The 14476-nt window shown below is 42.1% G+C and overlaps 2 protein-coding genes across 2 annotated transcripts; one reads left to right on the top strand and one right to left on the bottom strand.

Annotated features, from left to right (window-relative positions):
• The first annotated feature begins 3846 nt into the window (after nucleotides 1-3846).
• Nucleotides 3847-8698, top strand: slc25a1a (solute carrier family 25 member 1a). The gene is made up of 9 exons (XM_068600855.1): nucleotides 3847-4227; nucleotides 4770-4877; nucleotides 5046-5145; nucleotides 5442-5580; nucleotides 5667-5751; nucleotides 5870-5974; nucleotides 6100-6215; nucleotides 6300-6373; nucleotides 6458-8698. Exons 1-9 carry the CDS (start codon nucleotides 3945-3947, stop codon nucleotides 6570-6572), a joined length of 1125 nt encoding a protein of 374 aa, XP_068456956.1. The 5' UTR covers nucleotides 3847-3944; the 3' UTR covers nucleotides 6573-8698.
• nle1 (notchless homolog 1 (Drosophila)) lies at nucleotides 7790-14476 on the bottom strand. Its single transcript, XM_068600853.1, has 13 exons — nucleotides 14345-14476; nucleotides 13741-13892; nucleotides 13196-13416; nucleotides 12934-13013; nucleotides 12752-12828; nucleotides 12564-12661; nucleotides 11427-11619; nucleotides 11084-11219; nucleotides 10928-10974; nucleotides 10636-10838; nucleotides 10320-10479; nucleotides 10168-10238; nucleotides 7790-10070 (listed from the first exon to the last, which is right to left on the bottom strand). Exons 2-13 carry the CDS (start codon nucleotides 13876-13878, stop codon nucleotides 10058-10060), a joined length of 1437 nt encoding a protein of 478 aa, XP_068456954.1. The 5' UTR covers nucleotides 13879-13892; nucleotides 14345-14476; the 3' UTR covers nucleotides 7790-10057.

The following is a 14476-nucleotide window of genomic DNA, read 5'->3' as shown; positions in this document are numbered from 1 at the left end:
TGTGATATTTTCAATGATGACAATGGTATGTTATTACAATGGGATGTTATTTTCAATAAAGGCATGTGAACGAGTCCTTTTTTTCAAATGTTAAATGAAATACTTTTTCTCCCTTTTGCAAGTGAAGGATGATCTATCTTTGGACAGATAATTGCCATAGTTATCAATGCTTCCACACACCATCTAAGACTTATAACAAAGATCCAGGGGTTTTATTTATAACTTATGAGCCATTTCAAATAACATTATGTGTTGGGTTGAGAAAAACCTCTTTGTTAGGCATTTAACCTTTCTTTATAGGTAATGTAATGTTGGTAATCCAATAATAAATCCTTAATGGTTGCAGTTACGAAACTTAATTAGTGTTGGGTCCATAATGGCAGAAGCGTAGCTCTATAGCTCTGCTGCTGTGCACTGATATTGCAATGGTATGACCAAATACCTTTCACTTCTTATTAAAGTTGTTTTGTACCAGAAAAAAAGGCCACAAGTGTGGGTAGGCGAGGCGTAATTTTCTAAACCGGGGTCTGTTGGTTAGGAAATCCAGTATCCAGCTGCTGAGGGAGGTGTTGATGCCAAGGTATATGGCCATTTTAATAGTTTAAAAGTTTGAACGAGATACAAAATCTCCAAAGTGCCCTGCATCCTTTGCTACCAGCTAGGCTTCACCAAGCTCAGCCTGAGTTCAATCTTTCTGTCAGATGAGTTGCTTATGTCACTCCAGCAGACAGGCAAGGATGGAGAAATGTCAACCCCTTTTTAACAATTTAAGTGCATTGTATGTTGAATGAGCCCTATAAACAGGTGAGCAAGTAATAAATAGACTGACAGTACCTGCTGAATTCCCAGGTTGGGTATAGCCGCCATTGGTTCAGTGGACCACCCCCAATGACAACAGCTTAACTACTTAGATGCCCTGAAGGCTATCATTGAAACATCATAGATGACACACACAAGCTAAAGGTTCCGCCTAGTATAGGTGCTGTGAGATTAATGTTTAAGTCGTAGGCGTGAGCACATGCTGAAACAGCAGAAAGTCAAAAAAAAAAAACAGCACTGGTGAAACTGAAACCCTTCAGGTGTCCTTTGTCGATTTCTGTGTCTGCTTCATCTTCTCCGTCAAGGTGGATTGTGGTGACTCATGGGCAACTGTAGCATCGAGCTGCCCGGGCCTGAAAATCAAGCTTACATTGTAGAAAATCATCAACACTGACCGGCCTGAGATTCTCCTGACAAAATACCCTATGACAGCGTTCTACTCCCCCAATGAAACCTCTCGTGCTGAGCCTCGTCTCACGCCGCGTCAGTCTGCAGGTCAGGCTGCTGAGCAGGCAGCAGGACAGAGTGCAACGTTTAAAGAGATGGTGGTAAATTGAAAGTTCAACCATAAATACACAATGTTATGTACATCAGTTAGATCAGGAAATTGGAAACAGATAAGCAGGTGGGCAGGGAAGGTCCGGTGACTGGGACTGGTGGAAAAGTCTCTGGGCTTCTGGTGGACAGGTTGGCATGGAGGCTTTGGGCAAGTGGACTGTAGGACCTTAATGTGTCGTAGATAACTAAGCTGTATCTTGTCTGTCTTTTGGATGTACACAGCGCCACAGCAGTTTTTGTAATAGTCACTGATCTTTTTAATCTATTGATTCGTGTACACGTTTTCCATTTTATTTTTGTGTCGCTCAGCCCATCTTTCCAATGTATGTATTTCAAGTGGAGGTACCTTTTGTGCTTACATCAACTTTATTTTCTTTCAGTCTGGACGACATAATGGAACAAAATAAGCCCTAGGTTTAGAAAACAAAAACACTATTAAAATAAGTATGTAGACTTAGGTTTAGAAACATCACAAACCCATCTCTTCACAGCAACACTGGTGTCTAGTTAATAGTCCTACAGTAGGTTGTATGACCATCCGTCTTCTCACCTGGTCGGCCTAACTATTTATTACTAAGTTACTCTGAGTGTAGTCATGCAGATCCATCAATTTGTGCCCATGTACAACATTAACTATTTAAATCACAAACTTGAGTGACACAGACACAAACTTATTATCTATGTATTTGTGTACATGAACACACATTTTACATTTTTGTTGTGAGCTTATTCAACAAGATCATAAAGATCAGAGAAAATATCATCTTCCTGCAGCTCCCTCCTGAGCTCAATATGTGCGCTATAGTCTTCCCCTTTGAATGATCAAACATGCACAAGAGGAGACAAGTGGTCTCCGAGAAAAAAAGAAAAGAAAGAACCATGAAATGTAACTGTTTTTCAAATAAATTAACCAAATAAACAATAATTGGTCATTGTAATTTGGACTCTTTACACTGACTGTCTCTCTCTGTGTCTCTGTATATTTTTATCAAAGGGTTGGGGTCTGTGCGTGGAAACACTGACCTAGTTTCATAGGGTGATTGGGGGAGGCAGTGCGTGTGTGTGTGTGTGTGTGTGTGTGTGTGTGTGTGTGTGTGTGTGTGTGTGTGTGTGTGTGTGTGTGTGTGTGTGTGTGTGTGTGTGTGTGTAGTTGTGTGTGTGTGTGTGTGTGTGTGTGTGTATGAGCTGGCATAGCATGGCATGGCATGATGAGAGCACTATTTGATGGAACAGGGATTAAAAAGCAGCAGAAATATACGAAACTCTTGATTCCGTGGGGCACAATACACTACTATACTATTGTATACATGCTTATTAATTAAAAAATGTAAAATTATAATTATTTCAATATTTTATGCCTATTAGAGTATAATTAATAGTGTAAATCTCTTTTATGATACCTATATATCTTGGTATTATTACTTGCACACACACACATACACAATACGTAGTATGTCACTGCTAAATGCATAGTGTATTATGGGTACTTCAAAGTGTGTTTTTTAAGGCATATATTTGGCTTATATCTAATTAGTTTTAATTCACAATCTTTACTTAGATTATTTACATGATTGTCATTTATTATATAATTCACCATTTACAAATGTGTTATGGCAGTGTATTATAATGTTGATTCACCATTTATAGATTTAGATACACTTTTATTACACAGTGCACACATCTTACAATTATCTAATAAGACACACAATTTAATAATTTGGTGTTCAACCTCACCCCCAGGTCGAGCCATCCTCTGCATAATAAACCAAAGAAGAAGAAAAGAGATAAGAGGCTGAGAGATCCGAATACATTGTTCTCAGTGGTGTGTGCTGATATCCTAAAAGGTCCTCAGAGAGGAGACAACAGGCTGTTGCTGTGCTGTGATTGTGGCGCTGCACAGCGGTTAGTGAGGAGGGAGGTTTCATCAGAGGACGTTAACATTTATTTACTATATATATTTTTATATATACAGTATTTGTGTGTATTTTCGCGTAGATTTAAATATATCCGATATTATACATTACACACAGTCGTATATATGTTCATGTTTACTTTTCAACACAAAAAAAACCACGAAATTGTTTTATTTCTTGAAAAAGATTAGTCCTTGCTGGTAGTGAATAGTGAATGGCGTGTTGAGTAATTTTCGACCATGAAAGGAAGATTTAAATTGTGTAAGAAATGCCAATATCAACATTGTGTGTCATCTATAGATAATGTAGTGTAGCTACAGCCTAAAATTACGTTCAAATGTGCAGTTATACTAAACAAAATTAAAGTCATATACGATGTATATTATAAATAACATAATACCGGTTGATTGGTGTTCACTGTTGGGTTGTATTATAGTATTTGACGATGAGGGTCAGACCAGAGTCACGTCAGTAAAACATCCTCCACGTTATTGGTCGCCAAAAGCCACCCACCGTCACGTGACTGAGTAATGCCATTAGGCAGCATGGCGAGCCAATGGCCTGCCCCATCACCTGATTCCCATTTGAATATTGATGCTCCTCCGACCGCCACCTTCCCGTGTTGTTATTGTCTGACATTGTCCAAACGGGATCATGGCTCCAGCGGCGGATTTCTTTCACCTCTCCAAGACGAGCGACATGCTGAAGCCGTTCTCGGTGCATGAAGGACCGTGCGGGAGCCGCGGCGGCCGGAGAGGACGCCCGCGCGCAGCTCTCCATCAGCAGCCTTCACCGCAGCGACTGTCCGCCGCTGTCGCCGCGACGGGGCCGGGCTCTCTGCCGGCCCGCCAGCACTCGTACGCGGCGAGGAGGACCCTCGCGGCGGCTGCAGTCGGTGGGAGGAAAATCACACATCCCGGAAAGGCCATCCTTGCAGGTTGAGTCCACAGACCAACTATTTGTTTAGCGTGTAGATCCCCCCCCCCTGACCCCCCACCCCAGCTTAATCTCAGTCTGTCTGTCGCCCATTAAAGCTACCCATGCATAACTGGGTCAAAACGCACTCCGCCAGCAGTGATGCAGTTGCATGATGTAGTTGCATGATGTAGTTGTAGTCCTTTATGTATTTAGTTATTATACGCTCACAATAACGTCCTTTGCATTGATCTATAAATATGCTAAAAAGGTTTATGCTGCGTATTCAATAGAAGCAAATACACATTCAGCAGCCCTCAGCTATTATTTCCAACTCAGTGCACACTGCTGTGTAAATACACCACATTAGCATTTTATTCAAACAGAAAGTCAGGAATGATATAGCATCAGCACCACTCTGCAAAAAAAGCCATTGCACTATTTAAAAAAATTTAAAAAAAATGATACTGGTGAGTTCCTCCTGCTCTGAGCACATTCGAGAACAATTCTGCACAGTGAGTCAACAAATCCTCACGGCAGTGTTTGTCTCCTTTCCTCACTCAGGTGGGATTGCAGGAGGCATAGAGATCTGCATCACCTTCCCCACAGAGTACGTCAAGACCCAACTGCAGCTGGATGAGAGAGCCAACCCGCCGAGATACAGAGGAATCGGTAGGTCACTGGGACAAGTATGACCCAGTGACAAGTATGTGTGTGTGTGCGTGTGTGCGTATGTGCATGCATGCTAATCGTCTGCTGGATAACTCACTCATGGATGCTCTGTGCGTGTGTGTGTGTGTGTGTGTGTGTGTGTGTCTGCGTGTGTGTGTGTGTGTGCAGGTGACTGTGTGAAGTTGACTGTGCAAGATCACGGGCTGAGAGGGTTGTATCGAGGTCTCAGCTCCTTGCTCTATGGATCGATACCCAAGTCTGCAGTGAGGTGAAGTTGCACACATGATATATAATAGCTTGATATCCTAGATTTGATGTAAGATAAACAAAATGGTGTGGAAAGGCCCCTGTGCATCCTTTTGTTTTATGGCATCAATTTTAACATTTGACTGATGTCAAAGTGGTGACGCGGCATCATTCTCTCCAATTATCTAAGATTTGTTTAAATTTGGCTATTACAATTTCCAAGAGCTCAAAGTGGTCAGAATCCATCACCCACATGTTCCTCTCTGTTTATCTTATCCCTTGTTGTTCTTGAACGTATCAACTTCCCGCCGTTCGCAGGTTTGGCATGTTTGAGATACTCAGCAACCCAATGCGAGATGCCACCGGCCGGCTGGACAACACATGCAGCATTGTGTGTGGTTTAGGAGCCGGTATAGCGGAGGCCATCGTGGTCGTCTGCCCCATGGAGACACTTAAGGTTGGTGGCGCTGGATGCCGTTAGACATTTGTTTGACATTGATCTGAATAAACAATGGACACATCACCTTCATCCCCAACCTGCAGGTGAAGATGATCCATGACCAGTGTGCCCTTAGACCTCGATACAGAGGCTTCTTTCACGGAGTCAGTGAGATTATCAGAGAACAGGGTGAGAGGGCAGCGGGGTGCAACATAGAGGAAGTGTCTCTCACACACACTTTGGAGCATTGGTTCCATATGAGTGGCTTGTGCTCTGAAAAGAAACACAATCTACTTGACTCATTTAGGTGTGAGAGGGACGTACCAAGGTCTGACAGCCACCGTGCTAAAACAAGGAACCAATCAGGCCATCCGATTCTACGTGATGAACGCACTGCGCAATTGGTATAAAGGTGAGAAAGCCAAAACCTGCTCTTAATGACCAACCGTCGTCATTTTTCTGTCCAATAGAATGATGCTTTCTCTTCCTACTTTGTTCCAATCTTCATGAATCCAACTTTTGTATTTGGCCTCCAAGGTGATGACCCCAGACGAGACATGCACCCGATTGTCACAGCGATGTTCGGAGCAACAGCGGGAGCTGCCAGTGTTTTTGGAAATACACCCTTGGATGTGGTGAAGACTAGGATGCAGGTAGCGAACACACACACATGTGTTGCTGATCCTATTACTGACATCATCAGGTGGCATTTCTGACTCTGACTCTGTGCTCTGTAGGGTTTGGAAGCCCACCGCTACAAGAACACCGTGGACTGTGCCTTTCAGATCTTGAAGCATGAAGGGCCTCAGGCGTGAGTCACCCCGTCAGCGGTGTACATGTTGTGTTGCACTTGTCACAACTGTAGAAAAAACCGTCTCACCTCTCTCCTCCCCAGGTTCTACAAAGGAACCGTTCCCAGACTTGGCCGCGTGTGCTTGGACGTGGCCATAGTCTTCGTCATCTATGAGGAGGTCGTCAAGCTACTCAACAACGTGTGGAAGACCCAGTAGAGCGGCAAAACAGCGGCGGAGGTCCAGAGGGAGGCGCACACCAGTGCCTCATGCTACGCACAAGTGAACTCCTCTATTGTAGTTCTTACTCGCTCTCTGCAATCCCCGAAGAAGATGACCCTTCATCATGACCAGTAACCACTCCGTCTCTCTGATTTTTTTAGTACGTATCCTAAAAAAAGCAGAGAACAGAAACTGAAAGAGCAGCTGCTTGCCCTTTTGCATTTCTCCACTCTCTCTCGTGGTCAGACTAAGAAACCAAGAGAGAACCTTTTGTTCTGAAGAACAGGGAGCAGCAAAGACAAATTAAGTACTGAAAAGATCAAAACGTGGAGACAGTATTTTTTAGTCCTATTGGTTTTTGTAGAGAAGAAACGCATATTATTAACCAAAGGTTGACATTAGAGGGAGAACTTTACAAGGTTAAAAAGAGATATTAACGGATCTAATGTTTTAGCTTTCTATGACTGTTATGGTACATTGTAGAGTGAACACTTTGTACCGAAACCATAAACGTGTCTTTTAATTCACTGAGTACTTATTATGAACGAAGCACGGAGATGCTAATGGACACTAGTGCTGCCCTCTTTCTCAGTGTACTTATTGAAAAGTGATTTATTTGTAAAACTGAGTGTCTCCACAAGAAACAAATGCAAAAGCACTTCTGTTAATCTTGTGGTTACCAGAGATGTGCTCGCAATTCTTTGGGAGGAAATAAGCATTAAATATGATGGACTAAATCAATCTCAATGGACGATCGCCAAAACAACCAGTTAGTCTACTAATCGACGAAGAGGGGTCAGCCCTACTGGGCACAACAGAGCTCGCTGCAGTACTTTCAAATGTCTGTGCAGGACCTTAATACATCTTCGTGTTGTAGCTGCTTACCCGACTGTGCTTTTGGAGTCGTCACACTAAAACATCCGCAGTATCTTCTGGCTGTGTCTTGGCGATGAACTTTAGATACTTTTCACTGTGCATTTCATAGCCCGCCGCAGACGCCTGCTGTGTACGGCTGCATGGATCCTTATGTGTCATCTGTTACTCGCAGACTTGTCGAGGCAATACAAACTGGACCTGGAGTCGGCACCTCTCACTTGTTTCAGTTTTTTAACCTGACGCAAGCACACATTGTGGGAAACAAATCCATATGTAGCACAATCTTCACATGCAGTCTTAACGAGAGGAGATGAGTCAATAATGGAAGTTAGTGAGTTTATTGTTGCATTTTCAACATCAGTTGGTGGCTGAGTTCTCTACAGTTGCATGTGGATGCTTTGTTTGGGCATATTTGGCCTGTGATGCTTTATTCAGACCCTCAGTCAGGTTGCTGTTTCCAAGCTGCTGCTGGTGTGCATCCTGAAATATAACCCAGAATTCACTTCTACTGAAGATGACAACATGCCCGTCCATGTAAGCCAGATGACTTCAGTGCACTTTTTTTGTGCTTATTGATTCCCTCATCCAAAAAAGACTGCGTGAGATCTGCTTCAGATATTATGTCACTTTAACATGTTTCGTTTACCTCAAGCTAACCTGCTTCGCAAGCCTTTTGTACACTAACTGATGAAATAGGTACTTAGCCCTCTTTGAATTCTTGTCTTGGTGTTTACATATAATGAACGACAACAAAGGGACAGTAGATGTGTCACAGGATCGATAACATAGGTGACAGTACTGAAGCAAGGTTTGGTTTTGATTGACGTAGCTGCACCACACAAGCCTTGCACAGAAGCCTTTTACTGATCTTTGCCAAACAACTTGCTAAGAATCTTTCAATGTAATATTCCTGATAAGAGTAAATGGTTATTGCATTTCAAACCAAGAGAAAAAGAATAGTTCATTCTTTGTCTCCAGCATTTTGTTTTCATTTGCTATGTTGATGGTGTAGAACCTTTGTTCATGCCTTGCTGCTTTTTATAAACAGGTCAAAAGTGTGCGGATGTCATTGTACAGCTTATCAGCTTTGATCATTCACGTTTCAGCAGATGCTGTTGGGCAGAGGGAAGGATATGTGTGAAATAACTTGGTAGGACATCAGGAAATAATATGACTTAAAACATCAAATATGATTTTCAAGATCAGACGTGGAAACCTCTGAACATAAAAAAAACTAGACAATATGATTCACTGTTTCAATAAACTGATTGATAAACCTGATCTGTGTGACTTATATCTGGCTTCATATGAATAATGTCCCTGTAATGCTGAGACTAAAGGAAATATAGACGAGCAAACTCTGCTTCATGATACGGGACTACTTTTATTTCAGTTTTTCTGTAATGCGTCACTGAACTGGAGAGACGCAGAGTTTTATCTACTTCACACTGACTGAATACTTATATTTCCGTAAAGTTAGGCTCCAGTAAATGTGCAGTAACATAAAATTGCTTTAAAAAAATAAAAATAGATCAGGAGACCGTTTAGTGTGGCCGGCGAAAACTCAAGAGTATGAATTACGATACCTTTATGTATCCGTACTGTATGCAAATAGAGATAAAGCCTCTACTGTGGGCAACATGAATAAAGGAGTTAGACATAATATGAAACAGCCTCTGTTAAAAACTGAACATTAAGATTTCTTTACTTTCTTGTAAGTTTTAATTTTATTAATAGGATATTATGAAATGAATTGGCTAACATAATTAATGTTTTGAGTTGATTTCTCCCACCACCTCAAGCATTAGCAATTTACACGGGGAAACTGCAAGGTCAAGGTCATATAAAGATGATGTAAAAACAATTTTCTTGGTTTTAGTATGTAAATATTTGTTTGTATCAATTAATAAATGAATAAAAATAGTTATTTCTCGCCAGTTGGATGGAGAATCAGGAAGTTCATAGCTGGTGACACTTGGCTTCACCTTAGAGCCAGCAAAATCAGCCGGCTGAGGCTTTGCTGACCGCAGAACAGGAGATTAAAGGCTGAAGGCGCAGGGCGAGTGTGGTCAGCATTAAAATCACAGAGGAAGGTATTAAAAGCTCCCACCTGTCGCCGCACTGGTCCACCTGTCCCCTGCAGTACATAGTTCATCCAGTAAGGTAAGATGTTTTATTAATTTCTCAATGTATGCATCTCATTATATTCTGCATTCAGAAATGAATTTGTTGTCTGTAGTTTCTGAATGTGGGCTTGGCACTACAACAAGGCTTTGAACTTTAAGATCTTCATATGTCAGGGCCACTGATATGCACAAAACAATATGTGCATGAATAGAAACCTCGTTATTGTGAGATGCCAACACATAATACAATGTAGCTGTTTTTCACTCTCATTCCGTTTAACACCGCGACGGTGTTAAAATTTCCACATGAGTTTCAAACCCAGGGAGGGCGTCTGCATCATGAATCCTGTTACTTAAATCATGAGCTCTTTGACACAATGCCACAATGACAGTGTAATAAAGCAGCCAAATGGAGGATTAGGTACAGCCTCGCCGCCTTTGCTCCAGCTGTCAGGCTTCTTGATTGTAGAAGATCGGTGTCTATCTTCTCCATCTGGAATTACAACAAATGGCCAAAGGGTTACATTACAACATTAGTATTTAACTAAATGACAAAAAGATAAAAGATGGTTCCTCAGAATCTCACTCACATTCGGAGACATTTGTCTTTCCCGCCACTGACCACTCTTTGTCCATCAGGACTCCAGTCTACTGCATAAACCTATACACCGAGGAAACAAGACAATTAGACAAAAATAAATTATACAAAACTTTCAGGAAGCAGCACCTCCCCCCCTCTTACCTCATCAGCGTGGCCAGGCAGGTCCATGTTCAGCTTCCCTGTCTTGATGTCCCAAACTTTAAGTGTGCTGTCACTGCTGCCACTGACCAGCAGCCTGCTGTCTGATGACCACGCCACTTGATACACAGAGGCCACGTGGCCACGCAGGGAAATTAGATACCTTTGGGAAAGTAGACAAGCAGGCAGATACATAAATACTGTGTGACACACACACACACACACACACACACACACACACACACCTAATGCCTACAGCCCCATCGCCTGGACAACAGCAGTATTACAAAAATTCATTCAGGATAAGAGATATTCTTACTTCCCAGTGCGTCCGTCCCAGATTTTAATGGACTTGTCGAATGAGGCAGAGGCGAGGAGCCTGGTGTCTGGGGAGAAGAGCACTTCGTTGACCAGAGCGCTGTGTCCAGTCATCCTGGCCAAAGGCTTCTTGTCTTCTGCAGGGTTCCACATGAACAAGGTGAAATCATCGGACCCGGACACTAAGCGCTCTGGAGCTGAACCCTGCAGCACGACAACAAGCGTAAGGGGACTGACACAAGAGACACGCAGACTTGAACACGTCAGCACAGGCAAAAATCAGTACTACTTACTCTAACTGTATTATATCTCTGCAAAGCTTTCTCCTTCAGCTCTTCCACTGGGGAAAAAAAATGCTCGTTACATGAAAGCCAGAAAGCCTCTTTTTTAAAGATCAGCAAACGATCACAGTAAGCCCATTCCCTCAAAGAAAGTTACATAATACTTACATGATCCAGTGAGGTCCTGGGGGTTGATAGTGGCGGTTGCAGGTTCAAACGCTCCAGTGCGGAGGACATAGTCTGTGCTGAGAGCCAAGGTGTTTACCCAATGGGCATGACCCTGCAGAGTCCTGCACTGGACACCCTATCCCCACAAACAGAAGTAAACACACAAAGTCTTGCTTGGATACACAAACGTCTGCTTCATCACAATGAACTCAGTCTGTCTGTGGCAATAAACAATTAAAGAAGTGTCACACACACACACACACACACACACACACACACACACACACACACACACACACACACACACACACACACACACACACACACACACACACACACTTACATCTTTGGCTCTCCAGACTTTTATCGTTCTGTCCTGGGAGGAGGTGTAAAGAAGTCCATCTCCTCCCCACTTCACACAGGTGACTGACTGAGTGTGTCCAGTCAGGATCTTCTCACAGCGCCCCAACACTGTGTCCCAGACACGTATTGAGCCGTCCTTTGAGCTGCTGGCTAGGTACCGACACTCTGGGTTACTGAAGAGAGAAAAAGATCAGAGAAGCAGTGAATCAGGACAGAATACTTCAAAACAATATACGTAGTATATGCTGTAGAGTCCTGCCGTCATACTATCTGCAGTAGTTTCTGTTACTCAATGCATTATCTCATTGACCATTTCTGTCCTAGATCTTTTTTTCCTGAAAAAATAAAACATATCCCTGGAATCTACTTTGCATATTTTAGGACAAATCAGCATCCACCACTAATGTTAAATCGCGGTTAATTCGTTAGCATACAAAAAAAACAACTTAAATTTGGTTGTATCCAATTTCCTAATAGTCACCAATGCTCTCTTCTTTAGTCAAGTCATAGATTAAAGGTTATTTGACACAATTTGTGCTTAAACCATTAGGTCCGGTCGGTTACCGCCTCTATTATATCCTTTTTAATGAAAGATTAAGTTGTTTTTTTTTAGGATTTTTATTTTTCTATAACCATGCTAACAACGTTTTAGTGTTTTGGGAATTGGTTCAGTACTAGTTTAAATTTTGACTTTTTACAGAGGGAAAAGTACAGGTGTACATTATTAAATGAATAATGGCAATAATCCATTGAGTTGCATTGATTTTACCTCCCCTCTATTGTACATGCTGGCTCACTGTCACTCACTTAAATAGGAGATAGCCATCGTTAAGGTTATTAAGAACACCTGTGCTGTTTCTACAGTACAAGTCAAAATGTCTTCTGTGAGATACTGTACCATTTAGTGCTTAAGGTCTGCACTGAATCGACTGTGTGCACAAGTTTTGTTAATAACATTAGCGATGTCTTCTTTCTATTATAGTGTCCCATAAAATCCTGAGTCGAGAAAAGGATAGATAGATTTAGACCCTAGATCTTAAAAGTAGCTAAATTCAGCAGTAAAATAGGCAGCAATTTGCAGAACCACTTAAGAGAAAGTGATGAATTGAGTGCTCACATGTGGAGAGGTTCCCAGCTGAGCCAAGTGATCCACTTAGTGTGTCCGGTCAAAGTCTTCCCCATCTGTGTCCCAGTCACTGGATCCCACAGACATATCTACAGAAAGAGTGACACAAAAAATAAATACAGCGTACAGGAGATACAGTATGCCTCTATATTTAAGATGTATGCGTCTTTGAAGCTCACCTGACTGTTCTTGCACCCTGAAGCCAGCTTCTTTCCATCAGGTGACCAGGCGATGCTCAGCACCCAATGTGTGTGTCCTTCAATAAAGCAGATCACAGCTCAATTGTGTGTAAAATCATGAATCAATCATTGGTATCTAAAGCATAACAGTTCATTCTGCCTTCAAGACAATAATTGTATACCTCTGGCAGTGTGGTGTGGTGTCTCAGTCATCAAGTCCCAAAAACGTACCGTGGTATCGCCTGAACCGCTGGCTAGATATCTGAAATAAATCGGGACAATTGAATTAGTAGCATGTCTAAATCTACCTCTTGGTGTGTTCAGAACATAATTTATAATTTCATCCTCTCTAATTGTTGTTATATCATCAGGGCCCGTTGAGAATCAGAGTAAAAAGAAGCATGACAAACAGGCAGCTGTTTTTTCTGCATTTAAGTTACTCACTTGCCAGTGGGGCTGAAAGCTGTTGAGATGACAGCTTCTGTGTGTCCCTGTAGTGTGCTGGTACAGCGGGCCACCGCTCGAACCCTGAACACAGCCTGCGGCTGGTAAACCACTGGCACAACTTGCTCTGTTTCGATCCCAAGAGCCAGCAAACACGATCCCAGACTGGACACCACCTCAGCCTCTCCACGCACAAAAAATGCCAGTGGCACTGGCTCATCCTACAGTCAATGGAAGCAAAAAAACATTAGATAGCCACTGATTTCAAAAGTCAGCTTTATTATGCATCGTTAATGAATACCGTTACTTAAATATGTGATTCATCATGTTACATGTACCATGATAACAGTAAGACAAGTGTTCAAGACTGCAGCAAGTGATATTGTCATTGTAGCATAAAGACCAAATACTTTTTTTCCCACTTTTAGAATGATAAATGTCACACTCTGATACACTAAGGCACATTGCAATGTGAATATTGTGAATGGCTGCCCTTCACACATACTAGTAAAATGCCTACACGTGCAGATGATTTGAAGGATTACCTTTTGTAGCAGTGCATTGCAGACGAGCTGCAGTTTGTCTGGAGTGATGTCTGTCGGTACATCGAAAGGTGAGCCCAGGACCTCCCCTTCTTCATCCTGAAACTGGATCAACAGCCGCTCCACGTCCTCTCCCTTCATCCTCAGATTTGGATCTGAAAGACATTAAGTTCCCTTTACATATAGCGAAATACTCACGTGTGTTATACATATTTGAGTAAATATGACAAATCTCAACGTTGTTATTATGGCAGGATTAAATCTAGCTAGCAAACGTAAACTAACGTTACCGGACGGAATATCCATTACTTTAACTTATAAACGTTATCTTATAAAACAGAGCAAAATGGAATACTCAGTATAGACATGTTTAACATTGTTATTAAAACGTTTAACACCAAATCGTAGCACCTGAAATGAACTATTAGCTAGCTAGTCAACCAGTAACCTCAAAGCTAATACCGCTAGCCTGCTGTTAGCTCACATTATGGACACCTTGTTTCTTTTCACAGCGATTGCAGAGCAGTACGCTAACCGCAATTTGTTAACACGGCTGTATACAGTTGTGTAAAGCATCACACTTGCGCTAAATATGCTAAAACTGTACCTTTAGCGAAATAGCGACGTGTTCAAACTCCCCACGTGTAAATCAGCGAAGAGCCTTTACGGAAGAGATACTCCAAGAACACTGAGTAACGTGTATATCAGCGAAGAGCCTTTACGTGAGAGATACTCCATG

This window comes from Clinocottus analis, unplaced genomic scaffold (genome assembly GCF_023055335.1).
Source record: "Clinocottus analis isolate CAN_PGR_092001 unplaced genomic scaffold, fCliAna1.0.p SCAF_5, whole genome shotgun sequence".
Classification (NCBI taxonomy): domain Eukaryota; kingdom Metazoa; phylum Chordata; class Actinopteri; order Perciformes; family Cottidae; genus Clinocottus; species Clinocottus analis.
The sequence above is the reverse complement of the archived record's forward strand: the minus strand, read 5'-3'. Positions and strand labels throughout refer to the sequence as shown.

Bases quoted from the DNA above. Each gene is read 5' to 3' on its own strand.
- nle1 (XM_068600853.1), bottom strand. From the start codon at position 13,878: ATGAAGGGAGAGGACGTGGAGCGGCTGTTGATCCAGTTTCAGGATGAA. The intron at 13,417-13,740 runs GTAATCCTTCAA...CATTGACTGTAG, and splicing joins GCAATGCACTGCTACAAAAG to GATGAGCCAGTGCCACTGGC. The intron at 12,829-12,933 runs GTATACAATTAT...GCTTTATTGAAG, and splicing joins ACCACACCACACTGCCAGAG to GACACACACATTGGGTGCTG.
- slc25a1a (XM_068600855.1), top strand. From the start codon at position 3,945: ATGGCTCCAGCGGCGGATTTCTTTCACCTCTCCAAGACGAGCGACATG. The intron at 5,146-5,441 runs GTGAAGTTGCAC...CGCCGTTCGCAG, and splicing joins ATACCCAAGTCTGCAGTGAG to GTTTGGCATGTTTGAGATAC. The intron at 5,975-6,099 runs GTGAGAAAGCCA...TTGGCCTCCAAG, and splicing joins ACTGCGCAATTGGTATAAAG to GTGATGACCCCAGACGAGAC.